At 38.0% G+C, this 16,849-nt stretch overlaps 3 protein-coding genes and 2 long non-coding RNA genes across 6 annotated transcripts; 2 read left to right on the forward strand and 3 right to left on the reverse strand.

Moving 5' to 3' along the window:
- Positions 1-5,130: 5,130 nt before the first annotated feature.
- LOC9304292 lies at positions 5,131-5,647 on the reverse strand. The gene is made up of 5 exons (XR_002330325.1): positions 5,598-5,647; positions 5,500-5,529; positions 5,374-5,421; positions 5,258-5,290; positions 5,131-5,179 (listed from the first exon to the last, which is right to left on the reverse strand). It is a non-coding gene; the product is annotated as an uncharacterized LOC9304292 (long non-coding RNA).
- A 196-nt stretch (positions 5,648-5,843) lies between these two features.
- Positions 5,844-6,256, reverse strand: LOC110226312. Its single transcript, XR_002330378.1, has 3 exons — positions 6,237-6,256; positions 5,972-6,034; positions 5,844-5,893 (listed from the first exon to the last, which is right to left on the reverse strand). It is a non-coding gene; the product is annotated as an uncharacterized LOC110226312 (long non-coding RNA).
- A 398-nt stretch (positions 6,257-6,654) lies between these two features.
- LOC110226687 lies at positions 6,655-7,345 on the reverse strand. Its single transcript, XM_021019134.1, has one exon. It carries the CDS (start codon positions 7,220-7,222, stop codon positions 6,755-6,757), a length of 468 nt encoding a protein of 155 aa, XP_020874793.1. The 5' UTR covers positions 7,223-7,345; the 3' UTR covers positions 6,655-6,754.
- Positions 7,346-9,292: 1,947 nt separating this feature from the next.
- On the forward strand, positions 9,293-12,485 carry LOC9306328 (beta-amylase 5). 2 transcript variants are annotated; one of them, XM_021018246.1, is made up of 7 exons: positions 9,293-9,452; positions 10,140-10,541; positions 10,640-10,804; positions 10,885-11,148; positions 11,387-11,596; positions 11,690-11,929; positions 12,007-12,485. In XM_021018246.1, the coding sequence occupies exons 1-7, from the start codon at positions 9,390-9,392 to the stop codon at positions 12,160-12,162; spliced, it is 1,500 nt and encodes a 499-aa protein (XP_020873905.1). In that variant the 5' UTR covers positions 9,293-9,389; the 3' UTR covers positions 12,163-12,485. The 2 variants fall into 2 exon arrangements, with proteins under 2 accessions (XP_020873905.1, XP_020873906.1); XM_021018247.1 differs by having other exon boundaries at positions 9,294-9,452; positions 11,690-11,930; positions 12,011-12,485.
- Positions 12,486-13,182: 697 nt separating this feature from the next.
- LOC9304293 (formin-like protein 3) lies at positions 13,183-16,642 on the forward strand. Its single transcript, XM_021019769.1, has 6 exons — positions 13,183-13,689; positions 13,874-14,351; positions 14,427-14,886; positions 14,963-15,168; positions 15,250-15,485; positions 15,566-16,642. The coding sequence occupies exons 1-6, from the start codon at positions 13,549-13,551 to the stop codon at positions 16,409-16,411; spliced, it is 2,367 nt and encodes a 788-aa protein (XP_020875428.1). The 5' UTR covers positions 13,183-13,548; the 3' UTR covers positions 16,412-16,642.
- Positions 16,643-16,849: the final 207 nt, after the last annotated feature.

The following is a 16,849-nucleotide window of genomic DNA, read 5'->3' on the forward strand; positions in this document are numbered from 1 at the left end:
GGGTTACCAAATAAGATAAAATAAAAATATAAGAGATATCTAAATACATTAGTTTTTAATGCAAAAATAAATACTAAGCAAACTAGAAATGAGATATGCTAATGTTATAGAGTTCCATTAAATATGATGACAGGTGTATCCAATGGCATCCCACGCGGCTTGTGTGGTTCATTTGAAAAGAAATATAATCGCAATCTTCAAAAACGAAGCCCTAGGAAGTCTAGTGTCGAGCGCAGCCAGGGCCTACCGCCTATGTGATTTCAACAAAATCTTTGCGGAGATTCGAGCAATGAACGGGCCATGTGCTGACTACCTCACCGGAATAGGGTTTGAGCATTGGACCCGATCTCATTTTGTTGGGGAAAGATATAACGTGATGACAAGCAACATCGCAGAATCGTTAAACAATGTGTTGACAATGGCAAGAGACTATCCGGTGATCTCGATCCTCGAATCTTGGAGAACAACTTTGGTTACGTGGTTTGCTCTACGGAGGGAAGCAGCTCGTATGGAAGAAAACATATTGCCTCCAAAGGTAAATGATATGGTGATAGAGAACTTTGAAAAGGGGGCAGGATTTGGAGTGTTGAAAATAGGGGATGGGCTATATGAGGTGAGAGATATCGTGGACTGCGGGTACGCCGTAAATCTGTGGGAAAGAACATGCACCTGTAGACAGTTTCAGCTTCTTACTATACCATGTTCCCATGCAATAGCTGCCGCAATCAGAGAAGGGATAAGAGTTGACACCATGGTTGGAGTCCACCACACAGTTCCACAACTACGGTCAGCGTACAAAGAAATGATTATGCCCGTCCCAGATATGGCAACACTAGCACCATCACCAAATGATATCGGGGGAGGGAAGCTAGCGCCACCATATGTTAGACGGCCACCAGGGCGGCCAAGAAAAAGGAGACTATTTTCTCGGGGAGAATTCAAGGTGAATTAATAGTTATTTGCTATTTAAATAATGGTAAAATTTTTGTTATCGGGATATCTAATATTTTCCTGATGAATTATGTTTCAGAGAACGTCGGGTAAGCGCTGCACACGCTGCCGTTCACTGGGCCACAATCGAGCAACTTGCAGGGGACCAATGACGGTAATAAATTTAAATTATATTTTCAATATAAAAAAAACTTAAGAAAACCTTGTTACCGAAAATTGTGATAACACACAGGAGCCGTAGAAAGCAGGGGAAGCTAGTTTTTTGGGAAAGAAGAACGGATGGAAGACGTTGGGCAAACTAAAATTGCTCGACGGGATGTTAAATAAATAAAGCTGATGATGCCAGTAGAATAATTTTGGTGTATAGAATGCGGATTCTAGTGGCCTAATATGTATAATTATTGAAGAAAATACCCATCCGTCGGTTACTGTTTAATTATTTAATGAAAGCCAGTTAATGTTTGGACTACGCGTAAGAAGAATGTTATCGAGCTACCATTGATAAAACGATAACATATTTATTACGAATTTGGTATAAAGAAAAATATTGGGGAACCTAAAAAAACAACTGACATACGAAACAAATTACTGCGATAAGGGTTTGTTTAGACCATAGCCAACTGATTTATAGGATAAGAAACAAATTAATGCAAGATCTATGGAATTTTGAGGGAATTGGTGGGTACAGATTCTCACCATCAATCAAGATAACACATTGGTTATATAACTTTGTGAGATACACTTGTATGAAGTCTAAAACAAATGATATTGTTATTATTACTGAGTTACCAAAATGTATAAACAGATAAACTACTAATAATAAATAATACAAAAAATCCTTTAAAATAATGAACAAAGTAAGTTAGTTGTTAAGAAAGAAGTTACGTAGTAAACATATAACTAATTTGGATGTTTCTTTAGAGGTACAGAAATCGAATTTAACCTCTCTTGTTGAAACCGAGGGTTCCACTTCACCTCTCGTTATTAAAATCGATTTGGGGAAACTTACAAAATTAGGGTTACCTACCTCTCTCCAAGGACACTTCAGAGTCTCTTCTGCTTCACTAGTGTGCAGCTTCCTCTCCGGTTCTTCTTCACTCGCATCTGCTTCGTTTTGTTTATCTCTGAAACAATCAAGTTATGAGTCAATTTTCTACTTCTGGTTCATCTCAACTCACTTCGAGAACTACTCGCAGAGGTGTTCCGAGTAGATGCTGGTGTGGTGACGAGATAACTACCTTCACTTCGAAGACAGATGAAAACCCGTATCGAAGATTCTACAGATGCGTTAGGGGCGTCCTGGTAATGAATTGGTTAAATAAATTTATGAAAATTTATTTAGCTCAGTAATTTAAGCTTCCGATTTGGGTCTTTTTTTAGGATAAAAAGGAAAAACACCTATTCATTTGGGTTGATGATGCTCTTCTAGAGGAGATTAGAATGGTTGAAAGGAGGCACAACCAACTCCTAGAAGACGTCAATGATTTAAAGAAAATGGTCATGGAGAATGTAGAGCTGCAAAGTAAGATGGTGAAGGAGATGGAAAGAGAGATGAACAAGATGAAGAATGAGATAATTGAGCAAAAGCTGAAGGTACCAAAGGAGAGTACGGAAAAGGCGAGCATGAAATCAGTTTGTGTACTCGTGGTTGTGGTGGTTTCAATAGCGTGGCTTTGTCGAAAGGTTATGTGATCTGTTTTGTATGTGGATGGGTCTTGTTAAGTTAAGATTTAGACGCTAAAAGAATGAACAATCTAAAGTTATCGGTTAATCAAGAAGTTACTTGGATGTGCCTTGTTAAGATTTAGAAGTTTTAAAGAATGAACAAATATAAAGTTAGTGTCTAAGCAAGAAGTTACGTGGGGAACATATTACATATTTAGAAGTTTCTTTAGAAGTACAAGAATCGAATGAAACACAGATAAGAATGTTTGAAAGTTATCTGACTAACATGTTAGTTAACTATCATTAGTAATTTTACAGAACATATAATTTGTTCTAAAATTAAACTAACATATATACGTAATTAATTGGGTATTTCGAAACTTCTTAAATAACAGAACGAATCACTTGTTCTGACTTCATCTCTTATTCATATAAATATAAGTAACAAATGGTTTGCTCCGATAAAACTTTCCTTTCTGTTAAATGTTATCTCTCCTAAAAAACAAACACATATATGTCATTATTAGGTTATGTCTGTAACAAATACATTAACTATATTAGTTTATCGTTGTTGATGACAAAAAGGCAAAATTTAATAGAAATTAAAGGATAATAATAATAATGATCCGAAACGAAGTAAGTTCAATATAAAGGACAAAAGAGAGTACTAACAAATATGGAATAGAACATGGGAAATATTATATGAAAAGAACATAGTACATACTAAAACAAAACAAGGGGAGAACTACGGGACACCAGCGAGAATGATAGCAGAGACAAGTTTTTTGGTTTCAGCTTCGATGAATTCGGGAAGAAATTCAGCACAATCATCCATACCACCAGCAGAATGCGCATGGATGAGAAAGATAGTCATCAAGCCGGAATCAACATGTGAAGTCACATGCGGGATGCAAAGAGATCTTTCAACTGAAAATGGAATAGGTAAGAGCTGGCTCATTATTGGATTAGATGCCGCCTGTCTGAAGAGAATAGGAAGCATTTTGGAGAGAGGCTCGATATCCGCCTTGATGCTAGCATCCGTACGCAAATGAACATTAGAATCGAGAACGGTAATCTTGGCACAATTAAGATCAACACATAAGGCAACCCAATGTTTTTTGTCAAAGTTGAATGGCAGATAAAGGTAGTCAACTTCAGTAAACAGCTCAGCACGGTCCAGCTCCCCAACACCAGAAACAGTATCAACCAAGGCTGTAGGAAACTGGAAATCTTGAGGAACAGGGGCTTTGGTGAACTTCGGATAAAGGCGGCACAATTGAGAGATAAACTTGGTATCAAGCACATCAACACGAAGTTTTCCGCAATCCACCTCGTGTGTACGGAGAATGTGCCTGCTGAATTTTAACAGGGCGTCCATGACCTACAATATAGCAATCGATTAAAATGATTATCGGATAACTACTCAAGTTAACCCGTAACAATATTATTATATATCAGATAACCTTGTTCGTCAAAGGTTTTTTCCTCTCAATTAACTCAAGGACATCCTTGCTGGTGATAGAAACATCGGGGCCTAAAGAAATAGAGCTGCAAAATCGGTAACAAAATTATTAACAAATAAAGAAATTATCTATCTAACATAACAAATGCCAGTAAGAAAAAGAAAGATAAGAAAAACCTTATCGCTTTCAGTTTTTTCAAGGAACGGTTAAAACGCTCTTCGGGATCTAAACATCCACTAGTATTGGCGATGGGAGAAGGGTGTCCTACCAAAAGCTTCGTTTTCTTATCAAACTGAAACCGACCATCTAACTTGGAAGATCTCGTTCTAAGCCTTTTACTCCTTCTTCCTCCATTATTACCAACAACACTAGTCTGAGATGGAACATCTCCCTGCATAAGATAACAAAATGAAACTGCCATTTTGAAAATAATGCATGATTGGAAACGCAATAAAAGGAACAAACCTTCTTTGGGACCAAAACTTTGTTTGACTCACAAACAGAAATTGGGGCAGCCACAAGAACAGGGGGATCCTGAAAAAGCAAAAAGGAATCAAAATGCTAATGATGTTTTCAAACCTGAAGAGGGTCAACTGCCATCTCTGGAGCAGTTTCATTTCGGGGACCCTATTAACCGATAACTGATAGATTAGAAAACAATGACATGTAACTAATTGATTGGTTAACTAATCTAACAGGTAACTAATTGATTAACAGGTAACTAATTGATTAGTTAACAGGTAACTAATTGATTAACAAGTAACTAATTGATTAGTTAACTAATCTAATGATTATTGGGTAAGATTATTAAACTAAACTAATGATTATTGGATAACAGATAACTAATAGATTATTAAACTAAATATGTAGTTATGTAATAAATAATTATATAACAAGGTAAGAATAGTTACAGAATTTTTAACAGACCTCTTCGTCTCCTTCATTATCGCCTTCGGTTTGAGAATCCTATTAACAGATAATTAAATGATTAGTTCCTAATAAAAGGTTAACTGGGTAAGATATGAGAGTCGAAAACGAGAGAGACATTATACCTCAATGGGTTCCCTGTCTTTTGGAAGAGCATCTCCACTTGATTGTTTCTATACCCGATAAGAATAAAGTTATAAAATAAGTAATTATGTAACAATAGAAAATACGTACAGAGATTTCCAACAAACCTCTTCATCCCCTTTAGCTTCGGTTTGGGAGTCCTATTAACAGATAACTAATTGATTAGTTAACTAATCTAATGAATATTGGGTAAGATGTGAGAGTCGAAAAATAGTCAATATACCTGAATAAGTTCCCTGTCTTTTGGGGAAGCATCTAAACATTGTAATTCCTATAACCGATAACAATAAGGTTATGTGCTAAATAATAATATAGCATGGTCAAATAGTAAGAGATTTTTATTACAGACCTCCTCCCCTTCATCTTCAATTAGGGAATCCTATTGACAGATAACTAGTTGATTAGAAAACTAATAAAAGGTATACTGGATAATATATGATATTGTACCTGAATAGGTTTCCCGTGTTTTGGGGAAGCATCTCGACTTGATAATTCCTATCACAGATAACATCAAAGTTATGTACAAAATAATTTTATAACATGGTAAAATAGTTATAGATATTTATTACAGACCTCGTGACATATGGCTTCACTTTGGGAATCCTATTGACAGATAACTAGTTGATTAGTAAATTAACTAAAGGATTGAGGGGTAAGATATGATATGTCATTTTAAAAAAGAAGGGATATTGTACCTGAATAAGTTCACTATCCTTGGGGGCAATATCTTCAATTGCTAACTCCTGTCTAGATAACAATAAAGTTATGGTTTTTGTAATCATATTACCTCCGAAATAAGATTGGGGAATATTTTGAAAGACCTCTTCATCATCTCCTTCAGTGTGTGCTGCTTCCTTATCGGCAACATCTCCCATTTCCGTGTCCTGGAACAGGTAATAATTAGGTTATGAAAATATTATTAAAGTTAGCTAGAAAACTTACTAGAGTGGAAAATTCGAAAACATCTTCATCGACTCTAGAAGAGTCGGAATTGACGCTAACACCACACTAACACTGAAACCCAGCAACAATATAAGTAAGATAACTAAGCAATAATGATTAAAAAAAATTGAAAATTCTTCAAACCTCAGAAGAAACAACAGTGGAAGACACAGTGGCAAAAACAAAGAATAATATAAAAAAAAAAAAATTAAACATTAACGTCTAACCCGCACATTATTCACCGGATCTCCGATCGCATGATCACCCTGCAACAGATAGGTATATGTTATAAAACATTATATCTAATATATATTGGCATTGTATCCAGGAAAAATATAAATTACATACGGTAACAATAATATTAGAGACGTAAAGATGGCTATATTAAAAGACAATAACCTCCAAGTTATCATCATTGTTGTTTACCGCGGTGTTACCATTGTTACCATATTCGGTGGACACTTTGCTACTTTCCTCTAATGACTGCAGGGAGAATAATTTCGATAGTAATTAGGGGATAACATAGAAATTAACATTTTCGAATGATATAGGAAAACTACTAAACGGATTAGAAAATAAAATGTAAAGTCAGATCATATATAGGCAACATGGTAGGACAGATACGTTATTAGAGATACGAGGCAAAACGGATATCAATGAATTTAGCTACTAACCTGACAATTAACCAAACCGTTTTCTTCAACATCAACATGACTCGCTAGACCATCCCCTGACCTTGACCCACTGCAATCTCCAGATACAAAGCGGTTATAATAAGAAGCTATCCCTTCAACAGAATTGTTGAGTCCCAATCCGTCGTCGGGCGCTTGGGGAACGCGATGGGCAGCTTTGCCAATGCGAGAAGGACGACGACTCGGTGGACGGAGGGGAAAGAGAGTGTCAAAATCATCATCTCCATCGGAAATGTGGAGAGGATTAGACTGGGGAACAGGAACCTTTTTCCCTTTCCTCTTCTCCGCAGAAACTTCTTTACCATTCTCCGGAGGAACATCTTCCCCATTCTCCGCAGAAATCAAAGTGTTTGCAATAAACCAATCAGAAACACCTTTAATGATCTTTTTGTACTGCGCATTCAATTTAGCATCTAACATCCGAGATAACTCGTTCATATCAACCAAACCAACAGATTCTTCATCATTATGCACAGATTGCTGAGTCCTTCGAATCCCGGTTGGATTTTTTGGGATTCTGCCCTGCTTTGAAGATTTCTTGACACGACCACCTTTCAAACTTGCAGTCCTTTTTTGTTTTTTGGGGGCTACAACAACTTCAGATGGGATGCACCCACCAGGAAACATATCATTATTGAACTTGAATCCTTCCTCCGCCAACTTTACCATAGTGTCTACCCGCGGATCTACTTCGTCATCTGACCACGAAACATCTTCTGCAGGATCAAGAAGAACTCCGGGATGGATGATAGGATCAACGTGAGTCTGAAAAGTAAACAAAATCCTTAAACAATTATGAAGGGAAAACTGCAGTTAACAGATAAAACGATATAATTATTTGAGTATCATGTAACAAAGAATTTAACAGGAATTAAAACGATTATCACCTGGCACTTCGTGTCTAAAACTTTGGCGTTACCGAGCTTAAACGGAACTACCTGACGAAGAGTCAGTTCAATAGTATCTTCATCAAACTCAGAACCGACTGTCTCCTCGGACACAGGACCTTCTTGAATAGCGGGAGCGGCTTGAAGAACAACAAGCTGTAGGGCGTATAATAGGCCTTGCACAGCGACAGAAGTAGTTGCAAGCTGTTCAAGTTCTCTTTCTTTAATCGAATTCATCATCATCTCAAAAGTCAATCGACCCCACGGATAAGTGAGAAAAGAAGACAGGTTTTCCGACATCTCAGCGTGCTCTTTAATAATTTTGGGATGATGGGATGTTGGCAGGAGATATCCATCAACAAGCGCAAGAACAGCATACCGAATACGCAATGACGGATCATCAGTAACTTTCTTCTTAAGCATGGTGATAACACGTTCCACAGTAACATCGGACTCCAGCCCAAATAATGTGCTATAAAACGGAATCTCTTTGCCAGCAGTCCCCTTCCTTTTTTTCTTCGGGACAGCAGGATATCGCCCACAAGCAAGTCCGGTTACCAGATGAAACTCACGAAGAGAAAATCTAACTGGGGTACCAGCATAAACAACCCAGATCTCGTTGGCTTTGGCTATGTCCAACTGGCGACCAAGCAGATAAAGACCGAAACTGGCCGACCAAGCTGGTTTGTTTGGGAAATCCAACAACCCGCCGAGTGGAGAATCTCGGATAAGATCGATTTCTGTAACATCAAGCGAGTCGATAATACCATTAAGAATTTTCATCTTATTGTACACATTAACCCTCTCCCCAAGCGGTTCTTCACCAGCGGCGATTAGACGGTGCGGGAGGTCAAGCTCCTCCATCTACAAAACCCAGAAAAATTTAGAATTTGATAAGAAAAAAATATGGAAGGGTCCATAAGAAATGAACAAAATCTCATTTTAATGAGATACTTACTTGGACGAATTAATCGAAAATGAAGCGCTTCAATCGGAAAATCGATTTGACTATCGGAGAGAAAAAAAAAACGCAGAGAGAACAGAGAGAACGAACACTAAGAATACTAAGAGGCAAAAAAATGCAGTAGAAATAGACACACACAAACGCAACTCTTCGAACAATTCGAACCGTTCTCATGATTATTAATGCAACTGTTCCCAAAAGAAATCTCGGAAATCACATTTGTTGAAGAGATATGATATCTCTCTATTCTGACACAATTTTTTCAAGAGATACGATATCTATCTATTCTGACACTCGCCTACACGTTCCTCATGTCTCTCTCTTACAATCTGATAGGCGGGTAGGGGTTAACAGGTCATTATTTTGCTACAGAACCTTCCCAAACAGTGAAAAATTGTGTCAGTTAATTACGGGGTCGTCTGTGGTCATCGAGTGTAGTTTCCCTTATTGGAAAGGTATCATCAAAAGAATCTCATGAAATGACGAAAGAGGACAAGGAAGACGCCAAACAAAGAGGGCAATAAAGTCATGAGTCATTATATACTCCTCAAATGGACCGCTGAAAACAGAGCACCAGTCGCTTTAGATCGTACATAACAAATCACACTATATCTTCTACTGCTATATAAAGAGCTCCTGAGCTTTCTTTAAGATAGACATGTGAGCTTCAACTACTACTACTTATTGCTTATATTTTCCTACAACACTCAAAAAAAAAAAAACCAGTTCTTTCTTTGTTTGTATTTAGAAGAAAATGGCTGCCAATTACAACGAAAAGCTTCTTCTTAACTATGTTCCCGTTTACGTTATGCTTCCGGTAACTAATCGTTGATCACTGTTTGAGTTATTCTTTCTAGAGTTCAACTATAATCCATGAAATTTTATTTTATGTGTATGCAAATAACATATTTTTTAACCAACTAGCGCTTGGACTAGTGGCGAAAGGCGAGGACCCTTTAAAGGTCTCATTAGTCTGAGTGTTGGTTAAAAGGATAAGACTATACGAGATCTTGGCGGAAAGATGTACATGCTTCGGCTTAGAACTCTTTGATTTTAAGCATACAACGATAATTCTCATCATTTAGTTATTGATTTCAGTCCGAAACTTGAATTTATGAATAAAAGGGAACAAATAAAGTATAATCGTTTAATGACATAGCCACCATCATATGTGATTTAGCAATCTTATTCATTAACATGGTAAAAAATGTATATATATACTCCCTCCATTTCATAATATAAGGCGTTTTTAGATAAAGTTTTTTGTTTCACAGTATAAGTCGTTTTCGAGTTTCAATGCAAATTATATATTATTTTAATATTTTATGATTATTTATATTATACGGTCTCTTATATGATTGTTTGAACTTTTAAAAAGTATATCTTCTTAATCGGCGTGCTTTTACCTAAAACGACTTATATTATGAAACGGAGGGAGTATATTTTTTGTTCTTTTTCCACGATGTCTTGATCATAAGCATTATCAATGTTGTGAATGTGACAGCTGGGAGTTGTGAATGTGGATAACGTATTTGCGGACCCAGAAACGCTTGAAACGCAGCTCAAGCGTCTCAAAGAAGAAGCTGGCGTCGACGGCGTGATGGTCGATGTTTGGTGGGGAATCATAGAATCCAAAGGTCCCAAACAATATGATTGGACCGCCTACAAAACGCTATTCCAGCTAATCGCGCGTTTGGGACTCAAAATCCAAGCAATCATGTCTTTTCACCAATGTGGAGGAAACGTCGGCGACATCGTTACTATCCCGATCCCACAATGGGTGCGCGATGTCGGTGACAACGATCCCGATATCTACTACACTAACCGTAAAGGAACAAGAGACATCGAGTATCTCTCCATCGGTGTTGATAATCTTCCCCTCTTCGCCGGAAGAACCGCGGTTCAGGTAGTTAAATCTCATCTTTTGCGTTTACGAGAAAACGCCGAATTAGCGTTTTGAAACTGTAGTTAACAAAATTGATTTTGGCTTGACGTCATTATCAGATATACAGTGATTACATGAGTAGCTTCAAAGAAAACATGGCGGATTTGATAGAAGCCGGCGCGATTGTTGACATCGAAGTCGGACTTGGTCCCGCCGGTGAACTTCGTTATCCTTCTTACCCCCAAAGCCAAGGTTGGGTATTTCCCGGCATCGGAGAATTTCAGGTTAACTTTGTAAATCTATTCACACTTCTTTGTTTTTATGAGTTTGTCCCTCAATAAACGGTGCGTTTTGGTGATGCTAGTGTTATGACAAGTACTTGAAGAAAGATTTCAAGGAAGCGGCGGCGAAAGCAGGGCACCCTGAGTGGGATTTGCCGGAGGACGCCGGAGAATACAATGACAAGCCGGAGGATACTGGATTTTTCAAGAGAAATGGGACTTATGTCTCGGAGGAGGGGAAGTTTTTCTTGACATGGTACTCGAACAAACTCATCTTTCATGGAGATCAGATCATAGGAGAAGCCAACAAGATCTTTGCTGGACTTAAAGTTAACTTGGCTGCCAAGGTATTACTATAAACATATAGGAACTAGGGCAGGAAAAAAAACCCTAATTATTAAATGAAAACAAACCGGAAATGCTTGAGCTAAAATATGAACTGAAGTTCTATATAAACTGGTTGGCTTCAATTTCAATTAGTAGAAAACTAAACTGAAAACAGGATCTCTAGAACAACTATTGAAGTTAACTTGTCTCCCAAGGTAACTAGTAGATGAGTCTAAATTGAGTATGTGAATGTGGTAGGTTTCGGGGATTCACTGGTTGTACAACCACCATAGCCACGCGGCAGAGCTGACTGCCGGATATTACAACCTTTTCAAGAGAGATGGTTACCGTCCAATCGCTCGGATGCTCTCAAAACACTACGGCATCCTCAACTTCACTTGCCTTGAGATGAAAGATACCGACAATACCGCTGAAGCCCTAAGTGCTCCCCAAGAACTTGTTCAAGAGGTAATTTAACTAACTGCATAAAGAGAAGAGATTTGCAAAAAGGTTTACTCAACGGTGATTAAGTTCGATTTATTTTGGTAATCATTGATTTAGGTACTGAGCAAGGCATGGAAAGAAGGTATAGAAGTTGCGGGTGAGAACGCATTAGAGACCTATGGAGCCAAAGGTTACAATCAAATTCTTCTTAACGCGAGGCCTAACGGGGTTAACCCGAACGGTAAACCGAAGCTTAGAATGTACGGATTTACTTACCTTCGGTTATCCGATACGGTCTTTCAAGAAGACAACTTTGAGCTGTTCAAGAAGTTGGTGAGGAAAATGCACGCTGATCAAGTAAGACTTCAAATTCAAACCAAATGACTTATATGTTTTGTTATGTAATAATAAAACTTGTATGTTTTTGGAATAAGGATAATTACTGTGGAGACGCGGCGAAGTACGGGCATGAGATTGTGCCGCTGAAAACGCCGAATTCGCAGCTGACGGTGGAGGATATCGCCGACGCGGCTCAGCCAAGTGGAGCATTTAAGTGGGACTCTGAAACCGACATGAAGGTCGACGGTTGATTATATTTATATGATTGATCGTCTAATCACAAAGAAAGTAAGAGAAGGAATCGTGAGAATAAGAAGAGGTTTTATCAAAATAAATAAAGAGAATAAGAAGAGGTATTTGCAACTTTAAGGGGTTAAAATTTCGTAAATGTTTGGTTGTGTGTTTTGGGTTACCGGAAGAAATAAAACGTGTTTGCTATGTATTTTGTGAAGTGTGTATTTCTGGTTGAATTATGGCTGTGTAATAAAAAAAATTTGTTTGATTAAGAGTTTGTGTAAAAAAATAAATAAGTGTTGTCAGTAAAATAATGCATCATTGTGACGTATTGTCAGAATATTGTATATAATTATCACTTTCTAAGGTTGTAAAGAACTAAAGATTATATATTTCGAGTGGATAATTTGATGTTGAATATTTACTTTTACAGATTTCTTTCTTAGTCAGAAACCATAAATTTCTTGCTTACTATGTAGAGCCATTTTTAATTGAAATAAGGAGGATTTTCAAAAATACTTTTTACAATATCCTTTTTAAAAAATATTTCCATTTGTTATCTATTTTCAATTATACAACTTTTATAAGATTTTAAAATATTTTATAAGGGTTTTAGAAAGTTTTATAAACGAGGAAAAAAAAAAGTTTTATAAAATGATTTTTGGTTCAACAACCATAAACCGCTATAGTCATCAATGACCATTTTCGAAAAAGGTATAATTGAAAATAGACAACATATATGGACATTTTTTAAGAGAGAAACGGTAAAAAGGGTATTTCTCAACTAAAAGTGTATTAAAAATTTGTTTAAATGGTATAATCATTTTATCTTAAAAAATTTCTTTCAGTATGCTGATTTTTGGAAATATATCATTTGATAAAATCTTACAATTTTATTAGTCGTAGACTCATTATGAAATGATCCAAAAAATATGTTTGGAAATATATGTCCCTCATGATGTCAATATATATATCCCTCATTTGATATAATCTTATTAATCGTAAACTCATCATGAAATGATCCAAAAAAAATTATAAACAAATTTCAATAGGACAAACAACTAAAGAGAATAACCGATTTAACAAACATAAAAATTATCTTCGTTTCTGTTAACTCACAAGTCACAAAATCTAAAAAAAGCTTCCCTTCAAAAAAAAAAAGGAAAAAAAATCCTGAAACAGAGCTTTCTCTTTCGTTTTTCAAATTTTTGCTTCCAAATTACGTTTTTTCCGTTTGTGGTTGCGATTGTTCGGCGCCGTAGAAAAGCGTTCGGAGCTTTTCTGCATGGCGGTTTGCTTCCGGCGAAGATCAAGCTCTGCAAATTTCGCCGTTACCACAAAAATTCTGCCAACGGAAGCTTTATTCGGTGTTTCCGTGAGATGAGAAACGCGATTCGAAGTTGATGGGGAGATTGAGATTAGCGTTTTTGGCGGTCTCTCTCGTTGTTTTCGTTTGTGTTTCCGAGGAGATTTTCTCTCGAGACGGTGCAAATCTCTTTCGATTCTCCGTATATCGAAACTCTATCGACTATAGCGGCGATGTGGTAATTTCATTATCGTTGAGATTCATTGATACTCAAGATTACTTTCGTAATTTATCACGCTGCAACATTTTTTTCCCTGTTTGAAACTGTATGATACAAATCAAGATAACGTTTTGAAGCTATTCTTGGATTTGCTCAAATTTTTGATTCTTTTGGTTTTGACACATATCTCATTTTCTGATAGGCAGAGCAAACATGGATTCATCAAAATCCGAGAAGGAAGCTGATCAGTTATCCAAAAAAGTTTAGTGTCTCTGCTCCAAATTTAGCTTCCGGTCCTGCACCGGGTTTCGCGCCTGGACCTGGGCCAAGTTTTGCGCCAGGTCCTGCACCGAATCCTCGTAGTTATGATCTCGTAGCACCTGCAAGTTCTCCAAATGAACCTCCAGCTGAGACACCGGATGAATCGAGTCCCGGTCCAAGTGAGGAGAAACCGAGTGTTGTTGCTCCTAGTCAAAGTGTTCCGGGTCCTCCTCCTCCACCACGAGAGAAGAAGGATGATGTCTTGATGAAACTTATCATAGCTGTTGCTTCAACAGCTGTGTTAACGTTTGTTCTTGTTGCATTGATGTTCTTGTGTTGTTTCAAACGCAATCGCAACAACGCGGTTGGGCCTAGAGATGGACCAAGAGATGAAGGACCACTTCTACGTTTATCAACTGGTATGATGCCTTTTTGCCTAAAGGGTTCATGTTTTTGTAAACTCATTTGAAAATGTACACTCATTTTTTTTTCAGGATCTACTGAGAACTCGCCCACCGTCGCAAGCACGAGCCGGAAAATGTTTAGTGCTACCAGTTCGAAAAAGAGGTCGTTTCTTTCTAGAGTATCTTTTAAAAGAAATGGTCATGAATTTTCAACGGCTGAATCTTCATCGGCTGGACTTCCTCCATTGAAGCTTCCCCCGGGAAGATCAGCGGCTCCTCCTCCTCCTGCTCCTGCTCCACCTCCACAGCCACCGCCTCCTCCTCCTCCTAAACCACAGCCTCCTCCACCACCTAAAATTGCTCGTCCTCCACCTGCACCACCAAAAGGTGTGGCTCCAAAACGTCAAGGACATACTTCCTCTGGAGATGCATCTGATGTTGATTCTGAGACTGGAGCTCCAAAAACAAAACTAAAGCCGTTCTTCTGGGATAAAATGGCCAACCCTGATCAGAAAATGGTTTGGCATGAGATTAGCGCCGGTTCATTCCAGTAAGAGTTAGATTGTTGAATCTTGTACTTCTTTAACATTGTTTCCGGGCTTGATTAACTTACGTTCTGCTTTCAGGTTCAACGAAGAGGCGATGGAGACGCTTTTCGGTTACAATGATGGTAACAAAAACAAGAACGGTCAGAGGAGTACCGATTCGTCGTCACGCGAATCTCCTGTTCAATATATACAGATAATTGACACTAGGAAAGCTCAAAACTTATCTATTCTTCTTCGAGCTTTGAATGTAACAACAGAAGAAGTCGTCGATGCAATCAAAGAAGGTAATCTAATTTGCTTTACCATTTTAGTGGCTTTGGTCTTTGTATTAGAACTGAATGTATCTTTCTTCTCTGTTTCATAAGGTAATGAGCTCCCAGTGGAGCTTCTACAAACATTGCTGAAGATGGCTCCAACATCAGAAGAAGAACTCAAACTTAGACTATACTCGGGCGATCTTCACTTACTTGGCCCCGCGGAGCGATTCTTGAAAATTCTTGTCGATATACCTTTTGCATTTAAACGTATAGAGTCACTTCTATTCATGATCTCACTTCAAGAAGAAGTCTCTGGCCTCAAAGAAGCTCTCGCAACTCTCGAGGTAAGGCACTGACAAAAAATACTTGAAAACAAGAGTCTACCATCACTTTTCTAATCTCTCTGTATATGTCTTTGTGTCAGGTGGCTTGCAAGAAACTTAGAAACAGCAGACTGTTTCTAAAACTACTAGAGGCAGTTCTCAAGACAGGAAACCGAATGAATGTAGGAACTTTCCGCGGTGATGCGCAGGCTTTCAAACTCGATACTCTTTTAAAACTCTCTGACGTCAAGGGAACTGATGGCAAAACTACACTTTTACATTTCGTTGTTCTCGAGATCATTCGTTCTGAAGGCGTTCGTGCTCTTCGCCTTCAGAGCCGAAGCTTCTCAAGTGTTAAAACAGATGATTCAGTAGCGGATTCTAGTCCACAATCAGTGGAGCGTTACCGAAGCACGGGGCTTCAGGTGGTTACGGGATTAACAACAGAGCTTGAAGATGTCAAGAGAGCAGCCATCATAGACGCTGATGGATTGGCTGCAACATTGGCAAATCTAAGTGGCTCGCTTACGAATGCAAGGGAGTTTTTGAAAACGATGGACGAAGAGAGCGATTTCGAACGAGCATTAGCTGGATTTATAGAACGTGCAGATGCTGACATCAAATGGTTGAAAGAAGAAGAAGAGAGAATAATGGTGTTGGTGAAAAGCTCTGCTGATTATTTCCATGGGAAATCTGCGAAAAACGAAGGGCTACGTTTGTTCGCTATAGTGCGCGATTTCTTGATTATGTTGGAGAAAGTTTGCAGAGAAGTTAAGGAAACAACGAAGACGAAGAACCATTCGGGTAAGAAGGAAACTGATACGATGTCTTCAGACAGTAATCAACCGTCTCCGGACATTCGACAACGTTTATTTCCAGCGATTGCTGAACGGAGAATCGACAGTTCGGATGATTCAGACGATGAGGAAGATAGTTCACCTTCTTAGTCTTTTGATTTCACTAACGTTATTAGTGAGTTTGTAGCTAATTTGAATACCAAAGTTGTTCGATATTACACTTTTCTTGAAAATCTTTTATATATATCGTAAATTTGTATAACTATTTCCCTATTTGTAAACTAAAAGATAGATGATACGCATTTTTAGATGTCGATGGAAAAACGAGGATACGTAATTGAATCTTATATAAAACTTCAGTGCCACTCTCCTAAGGATTTGTTTAATTTTGCCATATTACTTACTTAGAGAAAACGAGGATACGAATCAATGTGGTAAAGGTTGGATTCTCCGAGACGAGAAGAGTGATCTGTATGGAGCCAAAACCTTCATTTAAGCTGTGAAAGACTCACCATTTTGGCCAAGGCCTCTAAGCAATAAGAGTGAGATCATTGGCTCAAAGGAGAAGATTTTTCGAGCCAAGATTTC

This window comes from Arabidopsis lyrata (assembly GCF_000004255.2).
Source record: "Arabidopsis lyrata subsp. lyrata unplaced genomic scaffold ARALYscaffold_7, whole genome shotgun sequence".
NCBI classification, from domain to species: domain Eukaryota; kingdom Viridiplantae; phylum Streptophyta; class Magnoliopsida; order Brassicales; family Brassicaceae; genus Arabidopsis; species Arabidopsis lyrata.

Excerpts from the sequence above, each read along its gene's own strand:
- LOC110226687 (XM_021019134.1), bottom strand. The coding sequence starts at position 7,222 with ATGAACGAGTTATCTCGGATGTTAGATGCTAAATTGAATGCGCAGTAC.
- LOC9306328 (XM_021018246.1), top strand. The coding sequence starts at position 9,390 with ATGGCTGCCAATTACAACGAAAAGCTTCTTCTTAACTATGTTCCCGTT. Across the intron at positions 11,597-11,689 it reads CCCAAGAACTTGTTCAAGAG|GTACTGAGCAAGGCATGGAA; the intron begins GTAATTTAACTA and ends TCATTGATTTAG. Across the intron at positions 11,930-12,006 it reads GGAAAATGCACGCTGATCAA|GATAATTACTGTGGAGACGC; the intron begins GTAAGACTTCAA and ends TTTTGGAATAAG.
- LOC9304293 (XM_021019769.1), top strand. The coding sequence starts at position 13,549 with ATGGGGAGATTGAGATTAGCGTTTTTGGCGGTCTCTCTCGTTGTTTTC. Across the intron at positions 14,887-14,962 it reads ATTAGCGCCGGTTCATTCCA|GTTCAACGAAGAGGCGATGG; the intron begins GTAAGAGTTAGA and ends TTCTGCTTTCAG. Across the intron at positions 15,169-15,249 it reads CGTCGATGCAATCAAAGAAG|GTAATGAGCTCCCAGTGGAG; the intron begins GTAATCTAATTT and ends CTGTTTCATAAG.